General features: G+C 49.8%; 1 protein-coding gene and 1 long non-coding RNA gene across 8 annotated transcripts in view; both read right to left on the reverse strand.

The window, feature by feature from the left end:
- Positions 1-1,276: 1,276 nt before the first annotated feature.
- LOC132673153 (uncharacterized) lies at positions 1,277-9,543 on the reverse strand. Its single transcript, XR_009607885.3, has 2 exons — positions 7,914-9,543; positions 1,277-1,741 (listed from the first exon to the last, which is right to left on the reverse strand). It is a non-coding gene; the product is annotated as an uncharacterized LOC132673153 (long non-coding RNA).
- Positions 9,544-11,316: 1,773 nt separating this feature from the next.
- The window catches only part of FHAD1 (forkhead associated phosphopeptide binding domain 1), a 122,969-nt gene continuing 112,481 nt past the window's right edge, over positions 11,317-21,804 (reverse strand). For 5 of the 7 annotated variants that reach the window (XM_078452363.2, XM_078452362.2, XM_078452360.2 and 2 more), the window contains one exon: positions 11,317-11,877. In XM_078452363.2, the coding sequence (XP_078308489.2) occupies positions 11,761-11,877 (117 nt within the window). In that variant the 3' untranslated portion in view covers positions 11,317-11,760. Of the gene's footprint in view, positions 11,878-15,512; positions 15,624-18,966; positions 19,025-21,804 lie in introns of those variants that run through there. The other 2 variants (XR_013557706.2, XM_078452359.2) reach the window with 2 other exon arrangements.

Below are 21,804 nucleotides of genomic sequence, written 5' to 3' on the forward strand. Positions count from 1 at the left end.
GAGACAGAGCATGAACAGGGGAGGGTCAGAGAGAGGGAGACACAGAATCTGAAACAGGCTCCGGGCTCTGAGCTGTCAGCACAGAGCCTGATGCGGGGCTCGAACTCACGGACCGTGAGATCATGACCTGAGCCGAAGTCGGCCACTTAACCAACTGAGCCACCCAGACGCCCCTGGAGCCAACTTTTAATAGTGACGAGACTATGTGGGGTTTGCCTTCTTGAAAAACAACTCACATATATGTGAAAGCCAGATATGGTTTTGGTTTGAATTATTTGGGTGGGCTGTGGGTGTTAAACTCCCCGGTCACTTACCCTTTGGGTTTATGTGGACACAGCCCTCAGAAGGCTGGCCAATCTCCATGATGCCGTGGGGGAATTCTTGGTCATTACCTATTGTGTCCTGTAAAAGGAGAGAGAGGATCGCCCAGGCCTGCTGCTCTTATCCTCAGGCAGAGCTCAGGAAATGCTGCCCAGATGGGTGAGCCCTTTTCACACCTCTTGTGTTGATTTTCTCGAGGGTTCTCAGGGTTTTAGGCAGGATGAGAACTCAGTTCCCTGCCTCATTTCTGAGGCCCTGGGCCTGGGCCCTGCTGCTAGACACATCTATTGATCTGCCAACATCTGAGATGCATGCTGGGGGCTGCATTTTCCTTGAACTTTTTCCTTCTGAGGCCACTCATCTTGAGGAATGGCACCTTTGCAGAAATGAAAATAGTGGAGGAGGAGCGGCGGGGACTGCCCATGAGCAGTGACTGTAGAACTTCCAGCCTGTTCGTTAGGGGGAATCGTTTCTGAATGACCCTGAGGGCTGTGCCCCCAAGCGTGGATTTGGGCAGAGAGAAACGATCTGGACTGGCTACACATTACAGCATTTGGTCATGTGGAAAGAATGAATCTTCAGGAAAAAAATCACACCCTCCGCAAAGGATTTTTACAGAGGCAGGGGTGAGCCAGAGCCAATTCTGACAATATTCCAGCGGCAAGGGAGCTCGGCAGACTTAGTCATCATTGACTTATGTTTCTCTTCTTCCTCCCACATCTACTTGTGTAACTGTCTTTCGGGGAGGGGCGAAGTAATATTAAGAAAAACAACAGCACTTCTGTGAAGAAGAGGGGGGAGGGATGGGGAGGGGTTGGGAGGAGCTCTTGCGATTTGGGGGCAGATGGAGTGGACAGTGAGGGGCATTCCAGAGCCTTACAGAACTGGGTGGTCCCCGCAGCCTGAGTTGCTAGAAAGGGATTAGAGAGGCCGACGGAGATATCGTTGGCTCATAAAGTACAGCACTCACTTAGCACTTTATAAATACCAGCTTACTGATTAATCATCACAAACGCTCTCCAAAAGCACCGGGAAACCCTTGAATGATCGAGAAAGATACACAGAGGTCAAGGTTCAGGGACAGCCCCGATAACTCTTTTGAGTGATTGGAGGAGTGAGAACAGGGCATGGGGTCACAGCCGGGTTGGTCTCAGGGGCTTTCTTGCCTCCTGCAAAGTCTGGAAGTTGTACACAGGGTGCACGGTGGGGGCGGGGGGACCCGCTTGAGGCAGGTGCTCGTGTGGCTGCTGAGCAGGACAGGGGCACCGGGCACTGGCTGCAGGTAGACCCATGTGTAGGTCATCAGGACCCCACCTATCCATCTGTAGAGCTCTCTTTTTGTGCTTTTCTTGGATGCGATGAATCTCCTTGAGAACCAACATCATCTTTCCAATGAGTTGCGTGTGCTCAACTGGGCAGGCTGGAAAAAAGGAAGCTGAGTGGGTTTTCTGCTCCTGTGAAATCCCAGGCAGTTCAATGTCCCAAGCTTACACCTGACAGCCCTATCGTAAAGTCTCAAGGCGAGTGAGTGAGTGAGTGTGTGTGTGTGTGTGTGTGTGTCTTGTGGTTAAAACCCAGTAAGGCTGCATCTCTCATACCTTCCTGGACCCCTTCCAAATATGGCAATAATATGGGCAGCTGATTTCGACTTTCATACCACTCTGTGAAAGCAGTGTGAATCTCCATCCAGGCAGTCAAGACATATTAAGTGTATTGGGCACCAGGCTCTGGTCCTGGAATTCTTTTGGTCACTGGCAAAGGGTGGAAGGCTGGGAGGTGCCCGTTGGAAGAGTGAGATTTGCTGGACACCACGCTGGGGGACAGAGAGGTGACAACGGTTTTAGCTGGACTGTAGCACTTGTTACAACCCACAACGAAGTTGTTCGTAAAGTGTCTGACACACTTTACCCCCCTCCCCACCGCTGACACAACCTCCTGGGGCAAAGGACCTGTCTGTCTGGGTCAACTTTGGCTCTTCAGTGCCCAGCGTGGTGCCTGGTCCAAGATACTGCTGGAGAAATCTTTTTTTTTTTTTTTTTTAAGTTTATTTATTATTTGGAGAGCGTGCGCGCACACACACATACACACACACAAGAGGGGGAGGGGCAGAGAGAGAGGGAGAGAGAGAATCCTAAACGGACTCCATGCTGTCAGCTCAGAGCCAAAATATGGGGCTCTATCCCACAACCGTGAGATCATGACCTGAGTTGAAACGAAGACTCCGACGCTTAACCGACCAAGCCACCCAGGTGCCATGAGAACTCGTGGTCGGATGAATGCATGAAGGCATGCTCTGCCTGCGGGCTTGGGGCAGACGAGGCATTTTCTCAGTGTCCCCTCCAGAGCATCCGGTGGCCCATTTTTCGGTCTCAAGGTCACTGCCAAGAAAGAGAAGCTGCTAAAATGACACTTCTCTGCATCCACATGACTCAACACAAAAGTTAGCAGGAGCTCTGGAAAAACAAGCCTCTCAGGTGTCTGTGCCCTAGCGTCAGCGGCATCGGAGAGGGATCGGGGCCCGGTGACCTGCTGGTCCTTGGTCATTTATCAGTTCTCTGCTCAGCAGATAAGGTGGAAGAAACAAATTGGAAGGAACAGATAAACACTGCATGTGACTGCTGCAGGGGCACCCGAGGACTTGGGAGACTTGCAAGGGATATCGTAAGATTAGCACAACGTAGAGGTAGGCAATGTCAACTGAAAGGGAGAGCATAGTGCGGGGGCCAGGGGCACCTGACCTAGGGTGTTAACTGAGGAAAGCAGATGGCTCTCTCAGGAGGTGGCTGATAAACGCAGATGCCTGGAGGAAGGGGCATGTCCTGAAGACATCATTCTTTCAGGTTTGGTCCTGCAGAAGGCAGGTCTTCCAGACTCACTGGAAAAACTCCTTTCTCTCCAGCTGCCGGGCTCCAGCTGTGAAAGGTGGTGTGGTTTCATGCCTAGGAACTGGGTTTGAAAATCCCAGGGGGGGTGGCCTCGGGTGAGTTCCTCTGCCTTTCTGGCCTCAGTTGCACTGTCTATAAGATGGCAATAACTATCTCGTCCCAGAGCACTTGAGAGGATTAAATGAGATAATGTATCTGAAGTGTTTAGTGTGTGGTGCATGGTAAAATCTCAAAATGCTCTCAGTGACAGACATGATGATAGTCCGGCTTCCTGGGAGTCAAGTGGCAGGCAAGAGCCACACCGATGTTAATAATCTAGTCTGGGGGAGGGTTTAACACAGAGATGGGCAAATCTGGCCCACTGACTACTTTTATAAACAAAGCTTTATTAGGACACGGCCACGCTCATTTGTTTAGATATCATGCTGCGATGGCAGAGTTGAATAGTGGTGACAGAGACCCGGTGGTCCCTGAAGTGAATGGCCCTTTACAAGAAAAGGGTTTTTGCTGTCTGGCCCTTTACAGAAAAAGTTTGCCGACCCTATCGTCTCTGAGTGGTAAAGAACCAGCTGGTTTCTGGACTTTCCTGAGTAAAGGGATATATTAGAGCAGTTAAGAGGAAGACGTCTGGGTTCTGAGGCTCTTGTTCTGGGGCGAGTTCCTTCCTTACTCATCGCTTTCACAGGTAAGACAGGAGTGATACACGCAGCCAGCACTAAGTGGGATAATGTCTGGACTGTGCTTAGCACAGGGAGTGTTTGATGGTTGGCAAGGACAGTATAAAAAAGTTTGCTATTATTAGCTATTGAACTTCAACTGCTGAAAGGGACAAAGAAACTCCCGGGAGAGGGTCATCACTGCAGGCAGCTCTCTGTACAGAATGCCCAGCAGTAATCCCATAGGAAGCCCCAAAAGAGGGTGTGGACATCAAAGGTGAACTCTCCCGTGCAACATACCCAGTAAGTTAATGATTCTAGCTCCTCTCCAGGAGAGCAGCAGATCAGAATATGAAGGGGCAGCCAAGGTCAAGGCCACGAGGTCTAGCCACTATGTGGTACCACATAGTAGGTACCCAGTATGTGCTGCCTGAAGGAATGAAGGCTGGTTGTTTAACCACAAAAGTGATTCATCAGTCACAAAGAGAGATTAAGAAAACAACACCATTTACAATTGCACCAAAAAATAATAAAATACCTAACCAAAGAACTGAAAGACCTCTACTCTGAAAACTATAAAATGCTGATGAAAGAGATTGAAGATGATACAAATGGAAAAATATTCCATGCTCAGGGATTGGAAGAATATTGTTAAAATATCCACGTTACCCCAAACAATCTTTTTAAAAAATGTTTATTTATTTTTGAGAGGGGGGGAGGGGCAAAGAGAGAAGGAGACACAGAATCTGAAGCAGGTTCCAGGCTCTGAACTGTCAGCACAGAACCCGATGTGGAGTTTGAACTAAAAAATCGTTGGGGTGCCTGGGTGGCTCAGTCGGTTGAGCTTCGGACTTTGGTTCAGGTCATGATCTCATGGTCTGAATGACCCTCCCCATTCACTCTCTGTCTCTCTCTGTCTCAAAAATAAACATTAAAAAAAAAATTAAAAAAAAATCATGAGATCATGACCTGAGCCGAAGTTGGTCGCTTAACTGACTGAGCCACCCAGGCGCCCCTACCCAAAACAGTCTAAGGATTCAGTGCAATCCTTATCAAAATACCAACAGCATTTTTCATAAAACTAGAACAAATAATACTAAAATTTGTATGGGACCACAAAAGCCAAAGCAATCTTGAGAAAGAAAATCCAAGCTAAAGGTATCCCGATCCCAGATTTCATACTACATTACAAAGCTGTGGTAATCAAAGCAGTATGGTACTGGCACAAAAAACAGACACACAGATCGAAAGAACAGAATTGAGAGCCCAGAAATAAACCCATGATCATACGGCCAATTAATCTATGACAAAGGAGGCAAGAATGTACAATGGGAAAAAGACAGGCTCTTCAACAATGGTGTTGGGAAAACCAGACAGCTACATGCAAAAGAATGGAACTGCACCACGTTTTAAAATTTATTTTATTTTATTTATTTTTGAGAGAGAGAGGGAGAGAGAGAGGGTCCCGAGCGGGCTTTGCAGTGTCAGCACAGAGTCTGACGTGGGGCTTGATCCCATGAACCATGAGATCATGACCTGTGCTGAAACCAAGAGTTGGATGCTTAACTGGCTGAGCCATCCAAGTGCCCCAGAAATTGGCCCACCTTTTAGCACCCTACACAAAAATAAACTCAAAGTGGATTAAAGTCTTAAACGTGGAACCTGAAACCATAAAAATCCTAGGAGACAGCACAAGCAGTAATTTTTTTGACGTCAGCTGTAGCAACATCTTTCTAGACACAACTTCTGAGGCAAGGGAAACAAAAGCAAAAATAAACAATTGGGACAACACCAAAATAAAGAGCTTTGGCACAGCAAAGGAATCAACAAAACAAAAAGGCAATCTACTAAATAAGATATTTGCAAATGACATATCCTTTAAAGGGTTAATACCCAAAATATATAAAGAACCCTACACAACATAACACCAAACAGAACAAAACAAAACAACCCTCTAGGGGCGCCTGGGTGGCTCAGGTCATGATCTCATGGTTTGTGAGTTTCAGCCCCTCATCGGGCTCTCTGCCCCTCAGCACAGAGCCCACTTTGGATCCTCTGTCCCCTTCTCTCTCTGCCCCTTCCCCTCTGGTTCTATCTCAAAATAAACAAATAAACTTAAAAAATAAACTATGTAGGGGGCTCCTGGATGGCTTAGTCGGTTGAGCGTCTGACCTCAGCTCAGGTTATGATTCCAAAGCTCGTGAGTTCAAGCTCCACGTCGGGCTCTGTGCTGACAGCTCGGAGCCTGGAACCTGCTTCGGATTCTGTGCCTCCTTCTCTCTGCCCCAACCCATTCACACTCTGTCTCTGTCTCTCTCAAAAATAAACAAACATTAAAAAAAATAAACTATGTAATTAAAAAATGCAGAAGACCTGCGTAGACATTTTTCCAAAGAAGACGTTCAGATGGCCAACAGACACACGAAAAGATGCTTAACATCACTCATCATCAGGGAAATGCAAATCAAAACAAAAATGAGATATCACTTGCCACCTGTTAGAATGGCTGATAAGAAATAGCAAAGTATTGGTGAGGAGGAAAAGGTACCCTGGTACACGGTTGGTGGGAAGGTGAAGTGGTGCAGCCACTGTGGAAACAGTACGGAGGTTCCTCAATTAAAAGTAGAAATACCACATTATTCAAAAATTCTGCTATTGAGTATTTACCCAAAGAAAATGAAAACGCTAAATCAAAAAGATATTTGTATCCCTGTGTTTATTGCAATATTATTTCCCATAGCCAAGACACAGAAGCAACCTTCTGTCCATCAGTAGATGATATGTATATATATATATAAAACAAAATATTATGCAGTCGCGAAAAGGATGGGATCACCACTTTTGAGACGATGTGGATGGACCTAGAGGTATTATGCTGAGTGAAATATGTCAGACTAAGAAAGAAACAGAAGTGGAATCTAAAGACAAACAAACAGGGGCGCCTGGGTGGCTCAGTCGGTTAAGCATCCCACTTTGGCTCAGGTCATGATCTTGCTGTTGGTGAGTTCGAGCCCTGCGTCGGGCTCTCTGCTGTCAGCACGGAGCCCTCTTTGGACCTTCTGTCCCCCTCTCTTTCTGCCCCTCTTCTGCTCGTTCTCTCCTCTCTCTCCGAAGTAAAAAACAAATGAACAAACAAACAAAAAGCAGAAGCAGACCCTATAAATAGAGAGGAAATGGATGGTTGCCAGAGGGTGGGGGATGGGCAAAATGGGCGAAGGGGAGTGGGAGATCCAGACTTCCAGTTATGGAATGAACAGGTCACGGGGACATAAGGAATACAGTCCATGATATTGTAATAGTGATGTATGGTGACAGGTGGTGGCTAGTGAACATCGGGTGCCGACTATACTTAAAAAAGTGATTTATCGGGACGCCTGGGTGGCTCAGTTGGTTAGGCCTCCCACTTCGGCTCAGGTCATGATCTCACGGCTCGTGGGTTTGAGCCCCGCGTCGGATTCTGTGTCTCCCTCTCTCTCTGCCCCTCCCCCGCTCGCACTCTGACTCTGCCTGTCTCTCAAAAGTGAATAAATATTAAAAAAAATTTTTTAATTAAATAAAAAATTAAAAAGTGATTTATCAAACAGCACTCCTGATTTCTATGACGATAAAACAGCAGTCATCCGGAAGATGAAATTTCTGCCTCCAATAGCGTAGGGTCTTAGGAACGAAGGCAACAGGCTCAAGAGGAGAGGAAACTCAAAATGGGGGGCCTTCTACTGCTTCCTGCCATAGGATACAGGCAGAGGCGTCGTGGTGGGTTCCTGGGGGAACAACATGTTTAAAAACCAAAGCAGGCGCGTTGGGTCACGAATTGGCCCCAAATAGCTTGGGACACCGAGCACACAGACGCAAATGACACATCTTGATGGAAACGAGTGCAGGTTTGATGCGCCGAAATGGTCTGCCCTCCCTGGGCGCCCCACCTCCTGTGTCAGGAGGCCTCAGCACGAAACAGGGGGATACGTACGTTAGCATTAGCGGGTTTGGGGTTTCCTCTCCTCGTTAGTTTCATTCCTGAGACCCAGAAAAACTGGAAACCATTCCAACTTACCAGGAGCACGCTTTGGAATGCAGATCTGGAAGCTATTTTTTTCTGCAGACGCTCATGACTCTGGTTTTCACAGCAGCAGGCATGGGTGGCTTTGCCAAAAGCTGCTAGAGAAGGGCATCTTATCTGTGAAGTCACGAATCCAAGAATCCAAACAGGCCACCATTGGCGAGGGTGGAAGGAAGTTGTTTGCCTTAGCTTCTTGGGGGACCAGAAGATTGGGAGGCTTTGGGGACCGCAGGTACCCTGTTGTACCTTAATACCACCCCGGGGGAGAGGCTGCAGGCAGCTTCTCCCAGCCGCCAGGGGAGGCAGTGTCTCGGTAAAGGAGATGTTGGTTGCAAATAACAGAAAGTCAAACCGGCTGAAGGGAAAGGCGGGCATCCATGGGGGAAGAAAAGCCGGCTCCTGACCGCCCTGGCTCTTCTGCTTTGTTTGTCCTTTGATTCTTAAGCTTCCTCATTTTCTGTGAGTAAACCCCCTTTCTGCGGAAGTGAGCTACAGGAGGTTTCTGTTGTTGGCAACCAAAGAATCTTAAGTGATACAAAGGGTCCTAGTGGAACCCAAGGGCAGGCATTGAAATTGGCCTTCCCCAAGAAAAAAAACTGGGAACCAGACAGTCGTCAGCAATCAAGGTAATCAATCTGTGTCCTTGGAATGCCTTCAGCTTCAAATCACAGAAAACCGAATGTGGGCAGACTGTAAAAATTTGGAGTCCCTCCCAAAATGACTCTGGCCGTGTGACTTGCTTTTGTTTGATGGGATGTTAACCAACACTAGGCACAGACACTTGATAAGTATTTGTGCTTTGGGGCTTGCTCTCTCCTGCTGCTCTGGGAACGCGTGCCCACCGCCCCGTGAAAAGGCCTGGTCTGGCCTGCTCAGTGATGAGAGGCCATGACAAACGGAACCAAACGGTCCCGGCTGAGGCCTCTCTAGAGCAGAATTTCTCATTCTTGGTACTCCTGACACTTTGGATCAAGTGGGTTTTTGCTGTGGGGGGGGCCGTTCTGTGCACTCTGGGACGTTCAGCAGCATCCTTGGCCTCTACCCTCTAGATGACGGTAGTGCCGCACCCCTCCAGTCATGACGACCCAAACTGTGTCCAGATGTTGCCCTAGTGTTCCCTGGGGGGAGGGGTGCAAAACTGCCCCTGTATGGGAGCCACCCCCTTCACCCAACTTGCCTACCAGCGACCAGGCATGTAAGTGGGGTCACCCTAAACCATCCAGCTGCAGCCAAGCCAGCCCAGATCAGTACAAGTGCCGTGGAATCATGGCTCGACACACGGACCCACGAGAAAGAATAAATCTTTGTCACTTTCCATCACTAAGTTTTGAGCGGTTTGTGCCATGGCACAAACGGGTGCGCCTGCCTGCGGTGGCTCAAACAGGGGTTTGTGCGACACAGCAACAGCTACAGAGGGAGGCAATGCAGGCACGGTGCGGAGTTCAGGGCGGCCGCCAGGCACTTGCCAGGCCTTCCTTGTCCTTCACTCCTCTGTCCTCGGAGGTGAGCGCCGGCCTCTTGCCGGTTGCCTGACGTTGCCCAAGATGGCCGTTCCAGCTCCAAGCCTGAGCTCCAGGGATGAAAAAGGAGACAAGGCAAAGGGACAAAGAGCAAAATACTCTTTCCTAGTGGAGACTTGCCTTTTTTTTTTTTAATTTTTTTTTTTCAACGTTTTTTATTTATTTTTGGGACAGAGAGAGACAGAGCATGAACGGGGGAGGGGCAGAGAGAGAGGGAGACACAGAATCGGAAACAGGCTCCAGGCTCCGAGCCATCAGCCCAGAGCCCGACGCGGGGCTCGAACTCACGGACCGCGAGATCGTGACCTGGCTGAAGTCGGACGCTTAACCGACTGCGCCACCCAGGCGCCCCTAGACTTGCCTTTTATTACAGAAGGTAAGTCCTCCCCACGGGCCTTGGCTCACAGGTCATTGGCCAGAACTGAACAGCATGGCCAGCTCTAGTTGCAAGGGAGGCTGTGCAATCAAGGCCTTCAGGCTTCAGCCCATACGGTGGAGGAAGGCGATGACTAGGGGGCTTGTGATGTCCGAGTCACTGTCTCTCTGGGAGTCCTGGTTTCTTGTCTTTCTTGTTGTGTATCTACCCCACCCTTCTCCTTCTGAAGGCTGGTTTTGGTTTCTCCGGGCACGAGCGGGGAAATGGCCACTCCAGCCCTGGAACTGCATCGACTTTCAGCTCCAGTGCCGTTAAGGAACGATCTGTGTGGCATCCCAGTGGCCATCTTTCAAGCACCAATGGCAAAGATAGCATTAGCCCAGCTTGAGTTAGAAGAGAAAGCTGATTGGTCTGGCCCGGCTTGGGGATGTACTGCTCAGCCAATAGGGTGTGGCCAAAAGAACCGCATTAGGTAGGGCAAATCTGATTGGTGGAGGGGGTTGGTGGTGCGTTTTCAGGGAGACACCCTCAAAATGCTGTATCTAGTTCGAGGAGTGGAGAGAAGAGATTGCCATGGTGGGCTGTAATGTGATAGGGTAAAAATCAACGTGTCCTCAGAAGGCGTAAAATACAGTGAAGTCATACAGGCATTGCGTTTACCTTACGCAAATTCAAATACACGTGTGCAACCAACAAAAACATCTTTTCCCACACGATTTGGCTTCCAGACACGAGCCAGCTACTGGAACGGCTGCCTGCCTAAGTGATCTTTTCTGGTGCTAGAGAAAAACTTGTTTTGGACTTTGGGGATGTGGTACAGTATTGTCATACCATGTTCTTTATGGAAAATTTCCAGGATCTTCGGGAGTGTTTTTAAGGCCAGGTATACCTTTCTCACTGTCTTTAGCTCCTAGCCCTGCGTAAGATGTGCTTTCAGTGGAATATCACACAAAGAACATACCCTATCTCCTTCCGGTTTTAATCGGTATAAAGAATCCATTTGGCTTTGAAATACCAAAATATTTTTCTTGTGTCTTCTTAAAAATAATAATAATAATAAAAAAAAAAGAAATGGCATTCGTGACTTCTGGCTCTTCCTCCCATTTTGTTTGGCTGTCCCGGCCACACCAGAAAGGCGGCAAGCGGACAGATGGACGGAGAGAGGGCAGAACACGGGAGCAAGAAAAATGAGGGTTTCTCCAAACCCTGCGAAAAAGGGGTGTGTCCCCCTGGGCAGTGTGTGCCCTTGGGCGCCTGGGTACTTGGTCTGTCCTGGGTGACTGGCTCCTGCAAAACTGGGATAGCAGAACGGGCAGTATGGGAGGGGAATCAGAAACCGGGCTCCAGGCCCCACTTGTGAATCTAGACAGGCACTTTAACCTCTCTGGGCCTTCTGCATCTGTAAAATGGGGATCATGATACAATTTACCTCCCAGAGTTTGGGGGGGGGGGTTAGGTGAGAAGAGTGCCACATTATTACAGACGCGGTAAGACAACTGGGCACGCTCGTTTTATTATAATAAACTCAATATGAAGTGCTGTACCACAGACAGCCTCAGACCCGAGGGTGCCATTCTGTCCCGTGGCCCCAGTACGGGTCTTGCGTTTTGCCAGCTGTGGGTTTCTTGGAGCTCTGCGGAGGTGGATGTGTGGGTACCTCACGACTCAAAGGTGGAACCCCAGAACTGTGTCCGCCGGGCCTAGGAGTCTGCTTCAAACTTACGTTTTTCATGCGCCTGAGGGTGTATACCCGTGTAAGTAATTTCAAACAGAACCCCTCTCCCTGCACCTTCCAAAATACAGCATCGCGCAAATATCAGTCTAGGAAGCAACATTCTGGGGTAACAACCTTTAAAGTCCTATAAGAGCATCTTAGTATTTTGACACAGAAGGGTCACATACGGGACTCACGGAGCATCACGCACGGCCCAACGGGATGGCATTTCTAGTTCCTGCTACCGGGCTTGGAAAACAGAAGGCTCTGGCTGGATTTGCTGGATGTTTCTCCCTTCGGTGTCTCCCTTTCTTGGTCCATCTTTTGGGTGGCTTTTCTGGCTCCGACCTTCAATGACAAGAGAAACACAAGCACAGATTCTGTAATTGGGGCAAGATCTCAAAATGTTCCACTCAAATGATTTTTTTTTTCACTGAAAGAAAAATGTTTGCTGTAAAAAATCATCCATATATATTAATCATATTTATATATTATATTTATTAATATTATATATTATATATACCATATATACTATTACTATATATAATATATATATTATATTATATATAATATAATATATACTATACTAATATACTATTATATATATACTATTATATATGTGTGTATATATATATATATACATATATACTAATAATTATAGAGAGAGAGGGAGGGAGGGAGGGAGGGAGGGAGAGAAAGAGATACATAAAAAGAAACTAAAGTGTGGGGGTGCCTGGGTGGCTCAGTCGGTTATGCATCCGACTTTGGCTCAGGTCATGATCTCATAGTTTGTGAGTTTGAGCCCCGCGTCTGGCTTTCTGCTGTCAGTGCAGAGCCCGCTTGAAATTCTCTGTCCCCCTATCTCTCTGCCCCTCCTCTGCCCTCTCTCATTCAAAAATAAATAAACTTGAAAGAAAAAAGAAGCTAAAACGATTCACCATTATCACACTACCCGAAGGTAAGCATCACAATGTTTTGTTGTGCACGCTTCCAGATATACAAATAACATTTCCCCCTTTTTTACAGTTTTGTGGTTTTGAAAACTACGAGCTTCTTATGATGGGCACATTCATTGTGATGGAATCTCTGTCTCCTGGAAAGCTGTCACCTAAGTGCCTGTGTCTTACGTCTCTGATGTTGGAGGGGCCTGTCTAGGTCTTTTCTGAGCACTGCCCCTCCTCCCCGACACCTCGTGTGGCGCTGTCCCTGGTCACAGTTGATTGGATGCTTGGCACGGGCTGTGCTTTTCAGATGATCACGCCCAGGATTTGGGGGTATCGGCTCTGAGATGTTACTTGCTCCCTGAGTCGGTCCTTTAAGCTGGGGCCGGGGAGGGGGGAATGGTGAGGTCATCTCTTCCCATCACGTATGACTGGAGAAAGTCGAGATGAGCAGGTACAGGGAGACGCAGAGAAGGGGTGCGTGCGGTAGGGAGATGATGCCTGGGACCTGAGGCTTACCAGTTCCCTTTTGAGGCCAGACCTCCTCTCAGCCCTTGGTTTTTCTGACGCACGCACTCCTGTATCCCTGTAAAAGCCCCCCTCCCCACTTCTGAGCAGGTTCCCACTAGTTGCCCCCCAAGAATCTCCCTCTGGCACATTTCTGTGTAATGTACATGGGATCGTAGCTTGAAGGTTTCTTTCCAACAGGCTTCAAATTCCAGCCCTATTTCCTGCAAGTTTTGGACTCCAACCATGAGGACACATGCCCTTGGGTGGGGGGGGGGGGGTTGGGAAGGGGGCTGGTGGGTGGTCAGGTTTCAGCTCGGCCACTTACTCTATGACCCTCGGTTTCCCCATCTGTCAAATAGGGGCCAGAGTAGCCATCCTGTCTTCCTCAGGGACTGAGAGAAGATTCTGGGTGGATTTTAAAGGAAGGGGCTGCTAGGCCCATCTGTGGAGCTCTCTGCACTCGGGAGGTATAAAAACCACCTCCTGAGGCCTGTGCCAGTGGCTGACAGGGGCCTTAAATGTGCTTTGAGACCGCATCGAAAATCATTTCAGGGTGAGAAGAGCTAGCTTCCCTACAAGAACCTACATAGGAAATCTTGGTCGGAATGCCCAGCGACAATGAAAACAGACAGCGAATGTCAAAACCCTCCCCCAAGCCACCTTTCCTTTACAACCCTTTTGATTTGATTTTCAGTAAGATTGCCGGCCCTGGATGGTTCCCGAGCACCCGTGCCCTGGCCTGATGAGGTTGGCGGGGAGCAGAGGGCAGAGGGCCGACCTGGGAAAGGAGGACGCTGAGACACGTGCGAGGAAGGGCTGGGAAATCACGCAGTGCCACTGGCGAGCGCCATGCATTAGGGCTTAGACGTCTGGGAACCACATGCCTCACCTTTGGAACGAACGGGCAGGGACAGAAGCTGGGCATTTAGATAGTGACACCCAGCTGGAAATGAACTCGGGACACACCGGGTGGCCGCCTCAGGCAACTGGAAGCCGTGGGCTCTAGAAAGGCCCCTTCTGTTTGTTGCCACCCGGCCTCAGGGCTCTGCTTAAGCAGCTCCTCTTTGGGGAGGCCCTGCCTGGCCCTTGCACTGGGTGAGTCCTTGTGAAATATGCTCATGAACTCAGGCAGCCGACCTTTGTTCCCAAAACATCGCGTGCAAGGTAGTTATTGCATCATTATTGTATTTACTGAAAAAAAAAAAAAATGCCGGAGAGTGTAAGCTAGAAAGGAGGGGGGGCGGATTTTGTGTGTTTCTCCTTTGATCTAACCCCACAGTGCTCACCCTTGTTTCCATTATTGTCCCCCACTAAGGAGTCTTCTTAGACAAGTTTCTAATTGCTCTACTCCCATGAAATTTTAATAGGACAGATAGCACTCTATGTGTGTGTGTGTGTGTGTGCGCTTTATATATTAAAAAAATAAATTTCGCCCCCTCAAGGGGTGACCTTACCCCGCCTGGGAATTCCTGATTGAACCCCAACACCTGGACAGTACCTGCCACGTTGCAGGCTCTCAGTAAATATTCCTCGAATAAACGAGGGCTGGGACAGTACCTTTTTGTCCACTCTCCCATCGCTCCGTGTGGAGGCTGGCATGTGTTAACTAGGTTTTCCGTTTTAGCATCCAACTCCCCCCAAACTATAAATGACTTTTAGCTGCAGTGGGAGACAGTACAGAATCACTGAATGGCATTACAAAGGAGGGAAAACCAAAACCCGCAGGGCCTCGGAAGGGAAGGGGGTGCCATTTCTGAGGCTTGCTAGAAATGGAGACTCTTTTACGAGTGAGCAGGACTGAAAAGCAGATTTTACACGTCCTGTCTTTTTCAGGATGGTCGCGGTGACTCCCTCCCTCTAAAGACATGAGGCACACAGTGGAGAAAGGGGATGGCCAAGCTATACTTTGTAAAGAATGTGGAGAGAACATTTCTGCACCAAGGAGATCCTAGACACCCAGCCTCTAAGCTTGGGCTGGAGGGCTGGGAGCAGGCTCAGGCTTTGCTCTTAGCTGGGGTGCCATCTGCCACATTCTGTTATGCCCAGACACGGCCTGAAGTTCCGGGGAGCTTCACATCTCAGAGGAGCACAATGTTCCTACAACAGCTAGGGACCATCCTGGTATCTCCTCTGTCACCTTACATCGCAAGGTGGTCCTGGGACAAAAATCACGCTACATGTATGTATATATATATATATATATATATATATATATATATATATATGAATAAATGACCAGTCTCCCACTCGTGCCCACTTGGCAGGCTGGCAAAGCTGGGGGAGCCCTCAGGACACTCTATCCCGGTAACGTCCTGCTCTGGGTAGTAACCACCTTCCAGCCTTAGAATAAGGGTGTTGGTTGAGAAGAGGATTCCATCTTCCAAAAATGTCCCTTACCTAGGATAGCTTTGGTTTTTCTAACGCTAATTTTGTTGTCTTGGAATTATTGTGACCTTGTCTCAAAAGCGAATATGGTTCCTGTTTCTTATTCCACCACAATGTGGTTAGCTTTCAAGCTTCCTGAGAGCTCACCTCTATTTTCTGCAGAGTGGGAATGTGGTTGGGTCAGCTCCAGTTCCAGGGCTGAATTGTGAATGGCAGCGTTTCAACATGTTTAAGATTTCATAGTCTCGATTCTCAACTCTTTAAAAAAAAAAAAAAAGAGTATTCTAGAGGTGTTTCCTCGAAATTCAAGAGAAAAGTCACCCGAAGTGTATCTGGTTTCTTATCGGGAGGTTTATTACCTAAAGCAGGGGAAGCAGTGCTCGTCTGGGTGTCAGATCTTCGATGAGCCGCACCTGTCTTATCCAGCTGTGTGGCTCCGGACAAATAGCTTAACGTCTCTGACCTTCAGACACCTCGTCTGATGACGGAGGACAGAAACGAGAGCTGCCCTGTGGGTTTGTTGTAAAGATTAAACGGGATGATGCACACTGAGCGCTTAGCTCTGTGCCTGGCACATACTAAATGCTCGATACATAACACATGTGCTGGTATTTTTGTCAACTGGCTTTTCTGCTGACGTCCTATTGTTCTCCTTTTCCTTCCGGCTCACCTGGAGACCTGAGCTTTGCGTCTGGCTCCTCACTGTCTCTACAAACATTCGTCTCTTTAATACAGGAAGAATATTGACACAATTTAGCTCATGCGCTTCTCTCCCTTTTGCGCCAAAGAAAAATGGTTTTTCTCAACTTTCAGATGCCACCCATTTGGATGAAATGTCGGGCTTTCCTAGGGATGGGGGTGGGGTGGGGATGTGCATGTGCAGAAGGGGGCATGGCCTCCAGGCCATGCTGCCCTGTCCTGCCGAGCTCCATAGGGATGGATCTCTGTTCCGGATTCCAGAGGAATCTGAGAGGTGGAGGCTTGTCCAGCAAGGGGCCTTTGGGGGAACCCTGCGGTTCTCTTGGAGGATAAATCTGCTTTGGGTGAAAGCGGAGCCCCCCTGATCGACGGAAGGGGCTCAACGGACGTGGGCTTCTACCTTGGCATCCCAACAGCCCGGGCATGACGAAAGCCACAGCGGCGAACTAACCTCCCCGGCGGGGACTGCGAGCTCCTTGGGAGCCAGCCTCACTGCTGCAGCTTGCCCTTCCCCTGGGATTGGCTAACTGTTGCCGACCCTGGTGTCCTCGAGACCTCAGGGACAGTTCACTGAAGGAAGAGCATCTCCCAGGCGCTGGGGACGCAACGGTGAGAGAGAGCGGGGGAGGGGGGGGCCTCCCTGGCCGACTGACACTCCGGTGGGGGACCGTGCAGGGATATCGGGAAGGCGGTGTTTCTCAGAGAGCCCCGAGCATCTCCTGGGGAGGTGCCAGGCAGAAGCCTCCAGGGGGCCGGGGAGGTAAAAAAAGTGGGTGAAGTGAGCCGGGTGGGGGGTGGCGACAAACCCACGAGCCCGGCGCCTTTCTAAGGGGCCTGCAAAACGCAGGCTCGTGGGCCTGGTATCACCAGACCTTCCCAGTTGCCCAGAGAAGCTGGACATCCAGAGTGTTTCGTGAGAGTGACCTATTTGGAAAGGTTACTTAAAAAAAGGAAACCCTTGAGCCGAATGGAACGCCTCTGTGGGCTGCCATTTTGCGACATCCGTTTCAGAGCCTGCCCCCTCGGCTTCCAGTTGGTTCTAGTAAATATTTGTTGGCAGGGTTGCCAGATGAAATACAGAACGCCCAGTTAAATTTGAATATCCGCGTGAAAAGATAGATATATATATAGGTATAAGTATGCCTCATGCAATATTTGGGACATACTTCTACTAAGTGACTCTTTGTTGTTTTTCTGCAGTTGAAGTTTAACTGGGCATCCCGTTGGGTTTTGCTTTCCCTTAGATCTGGCAACTCTGTTGGGTGTTCACAAAACTCGCGGAGGAAGGGAGTGGGGCCATCTTTGGGATGGGGCATGGGTACGTGCAAGTCTCTTTCATATCCGCAGAAGGGTGCTAACCCCATCCTTACAGCAACTGTCTAAGGAGGCTTAGGGGCCCGCATTTAACTGAGTTGCTCTCTGGACATTTTTCATGGAGGAGGCCTTGAGCCTGCAGCCCCTCAACATTCATCACAGACTCAGCTGAGAGGAGCTAAGCTTAGCAGATAGTCACCAACCAAATTCCCAGATAACTGTAAAGCAGTAGTTTTAAGCCAGCAACCTCCTTGTTTGTTTTTTTTTTGTTTGTTTGTTTTTTGGGTTTTTTTTTTTTTACCCAGCAGAATGCTTTAAGCAAAATCCCATGAGGAACTTGGCATATACAACAAATAAGGGAGAACTTTTCTGGGGGAAACCAGGCGTATGCATGTGTGTGCCTGTGCGTGTGTGGGCTGGGGATGTTGACGGTCACACTTTTCCATGGCACCCAAGGGCTCCAGGGGACCCCAGTCTGAGCATTGCTCCAAAATAGCTTCCTCGGATTAAATGCAATCGGTGGACAGCTGAGTGCTGAAGGGCAGATCTTGGGCCCTCCTGCACACCGGCTTTTCCTGAACTTTCCTGAACTCGCTGGGCTGTAATGACATCAGTCTGTCTCAAGAGCTGTCCTCAGACCTGGCCCTCAGACGTGGCCCAGCCAACACTGAGCTGCTCTTCGTAGGGATATTGTTCGTTAGATCACACAGCGTCCTCTCCAGGGGAAAATCCAGTGCCATCTTGTTCTAAGAGCACTGAGGTGCACTGCATCCATCATTAGCTCATGGACGCCATGAACTCTGGGTTTTCCAGTTCCCATGGGCTGCCAGAGAGCCCAGTCACGTGTGACTCCCCCTTGACAGGTAAGAAGGGCGTTAGAGTTGGCATTCTCCTCACTCTTGGCTTCTTTCACCCATTTATTTTACTCTTAGGGCAGGGGGCCTGGGGCTCCCCACTCCTCTCTTCTCCTTTTCTTATGACCTTGCCTTCAAGTCCCCAAATCACTTAGTGCCTAGAATGGTTGCTCAGCCAAAACCACACCTGCACCTGCCCTGTGCCTTCCCTCCAGATAATAGGTTCGTTGCTTGCCTGTCTCTTAGGTCATCTGCTCCGACTGTAGGCAAGGGAGGGGCAGGGGCTGGGGCGGGGGAAGGGAAGGCAGTGGAGGTGTGTGGATGTTTCTGGCACAGCACACGGTGGCTTGTACACCCCTTGAAAACACCGTATCTGCTTTGTGTCTGGCCACAAGATCCGAAAACCTCTCCAGACCTGCCTCTCTCTCTCTCTCTTTGAAGCAACAGTCGCGAGACGTTCGTTCTTTTGCGCTTCCCTGTTCGAGATCCTCTAAACGTTCCTGAGCGAAAATATCAGGTGAGCAAGAGAGCGTTTAGTGTGTCCGGACCTGTTCCACTCTGGGGCGCACCTCTGAGGTCTCTGGGAGACCCTGGGGCTCACTGGCGGGCAGAAGATGCGGGCAGGAAGGGCTTCATCTTCTAACCACGCGCCGCACCGCACAAACCACACTTCACATTCTCATCCTTTCGTGGGCTGGAGGGTACGGCCCCCACCCCCTACCCTCCCATTCTTATCCTGTACACCATCTACCGATTTCTACTCCTCGGTCAAAAGCACCCAACTGAGGGACCCTGGATTAAAAAAAAAAAAAAAATTTGTTTTAAACTTGGATCTTGAGAATGCTTGGGCTGGAGAAAAATTTCGGAAAATTGTGATTTGAGTAGGGTAGTGAGGCCATCGATGACGGTACAGAAGGTCGTATGGAGTGTTCCTGTGTGCTAAGGGTCTTGTATCCACACTCTCCTTGAATTGGACGCATTGGGTTACGAGCCACCTCTATTCTCATCTGAAGGATGAGGGATCTGAGCTAATTAAGCAGAGCGAAGGTGGTGTGTGTGTGTGTGTGTGTGTGTGTGTGTGTGTGTGTGTGTGGAGGGGGGGGCGGTGGTCTAGCCCCACTGACCCCACCCGGCAACGCTGTGGCCACGCCCCTTGGCCAGGATTTGATTGGCTGGAGACCTGAGGGGCTTCCCCAGCCGGAAGCAGCCAGCGTGCCCTGGAGCCTTCCAGACGCTAGGAGCCCTAATAAAGGGCCAGGAAGGGGAGTGCGTGCTGCCCCGATGGCTACTTCTGTGCATTTGAAATTCTCCCATTGAAAATTCCAGCCTTCGCCCATTCACAAAAAGTATCTGAGCTCTTCTTGGCCGGAGCCCTGGTTGTATTCACCAACTCTAAAGGGGACCTTCACAAAACAGCTGCTGGCTCCCGGAGCCCCGGGATCGCGTCTCGGGGTTTGGCGACAGCGTCAGCCGGCAGGAAGCTCTCTCAAGGACCTGCCGGCCTCGCCCCACCCGTCCACGAGCTGCCTTTTCTCCCCCCGCCCAGGCCCCGTAATCGTGCTTGCTGTGCGCCCGGCACTGCAGGCTTTATGGCATTTAACCCTCCCCGGGCCCCGTTGTTAATCATCTTTGGGTGCCCGTGTTGAGGAATCTGAGACGCGGGGGCATAAACCAGTGGCTCGGGGTCACTCAGGGCCAGGGGTGGGGCTTCGACTCTAGTCGTTTGGCTGCAAAGTCCGCCTCTGAACTCCGAGAGACACAGCTGCCTTATACGGTGGTGTGGGAAGCGGATGAGACTGAGCGCAGCCTGCACGGCTGTCATTGTCCCTCTGTCACAGGGCCAGAGCTCCAGACCGGGGGCCTTCCAGGGTCCGGAGCTGATGACCGCGAGGTTCCCTGTGAGTGCCCAGCACTGAGGCTTTCCCCAGTATTTTATATCAAGTCTCACTGCCCCAGCCAAAGGTATGAGTGTGGAAGTGTGACTTTTGATTCCAGAAAGTTCTGCCTTGGCGAACAGAGGTTTGAACATTAACCCTAAAAACTACTTCCTGCTTTTTGTTTTTCCTTTTTGAGGAGGGTGATGGTTCTGCCGGTCTAGTGCCTCAGCCACCCCGTTCTCTACGGGTGGGGGAAATTTTATACGTGAGACTGAAACCATGAAGGCTCCTTGTGAAGATGCTAGGTGTCAAACTTAAAACAAAAATCATTTCAATGTTGAATATGTTCCTTGGAGGGAACTGAGGCCAAGACAGATTCTGAAGTTCCCTTTAGAATGCAGCAAAACCCTAAAATCTATGTTGCTTGTTGTTTTTCCTCCTGATAAATAGGAAGTTCTGACGACATGTTCATAACACACCTTGCATGCCCACCCTAGCCCTGGGATGAGCGGAGACCTCCTGGAAAAGGAGGCGCACAGAGCAACGGGTGGGGAGAAGTGAACTCGGGCTGGGGAGGGCAGCAGGCCTGGGGCGGGGGCGGCGTCCTGTTTCTGCTGCCGGGCAGCCAGGTGACGCTGCCCTCTGTCAGCCGCTCTGAATGGGCGGCCGCTCGCCAGCATCCCTCGCGGGGCCGACGGGAGGGATGAAGCATGTGTCGCGTGGAGCAGGTGCCTGTCCCTCGGTACGTGCCCAGGAAATAATGCCACCGGCATCGCTGTGATTGTGGCTCTGCTTTTCGGAATCTTTCCCTAAATTGTGACTTCCATGAATTTGAAAGTTCTCAGCCCCAGCTCTTCTGGGGATACAGATGCAGGTTTGACTTGGCCACTTCAGCTCCTTCTCCACGGAAGGATGTCTAGTGCCCAATAGGCTGGCATGGCCCCTGCATTGTGTATGAATGAGGCAGCTCATGAATAATGCATGTAAAGCCTGATTATGTAAATCCTCAGGTTTTCTTACATTTTTAGCCAGCCCCATGACAATGGCCTTTTTTGGGGCCCTTTGCTGCCCCATTCTGTGGTCTGGTGTCTCAGCTTTGGGGGCTAGCCTGCCAAGTCCTGGGGGGGGGGCACCTTAGGGAGGGGTGAGCTCTCTGGCGGGCACATCAAAGGAAAAGTCAGGGCTCTGTCACTGGCCCAGCTCTCCCTGGTTGCCTGGTGTGAAAGGAAATCGTCCTTTGCCTGAGGCCTGTGATGTTTAATTCAAGACTGTGGACGCTAGAAACCCCTCATCTAGGGCTCCTTCGGAGCACGATGGCTGGGTTCATTTCTAGTGCTATAAGCCAGGGAAGCTGTGGTCTGGGAGGTTTGCAGGTTGGAGGGCAGGCTTCTGCGAGTAACTTGTCTGACCAGGGCCTCCTGGTTGGGGAGGAGGGCACCCTTCTATAGCCTTCTATGGCTTGGCCTCCTTAGAGCTCCTGCAGGCAACGCGCACACACACACACACACAAATATATACACAGAAACACACATTACAGCACACACACTTATTATACACACTCACATACACGCACACGTGCAAGCATACATGCATAAATACACAGCCCTGAGTCAGGCAGACTAACAATTACAAGAAGAACGGGGAGAGCCCAGCAGAGAGCTCGCAAACTAGAGTCAGAGATCTGGGGCCAGGTCT

Source organism: Panthera onca, chromosome C1 (genome assembly GCF_046562875.1).
Source record: "Panthera onca isolate mPanOnc1 chromosome C1, mPanOnc1 haplotype 2, whole genome shotgun sequence".
In the NCBI taxonomy this organism is placed as follows: domain Eukaryota; kingdom Metazoa; phylum Chordata; class Mammalia; order Carnivora; family Felidae; genus Panthera; species Panthera onca.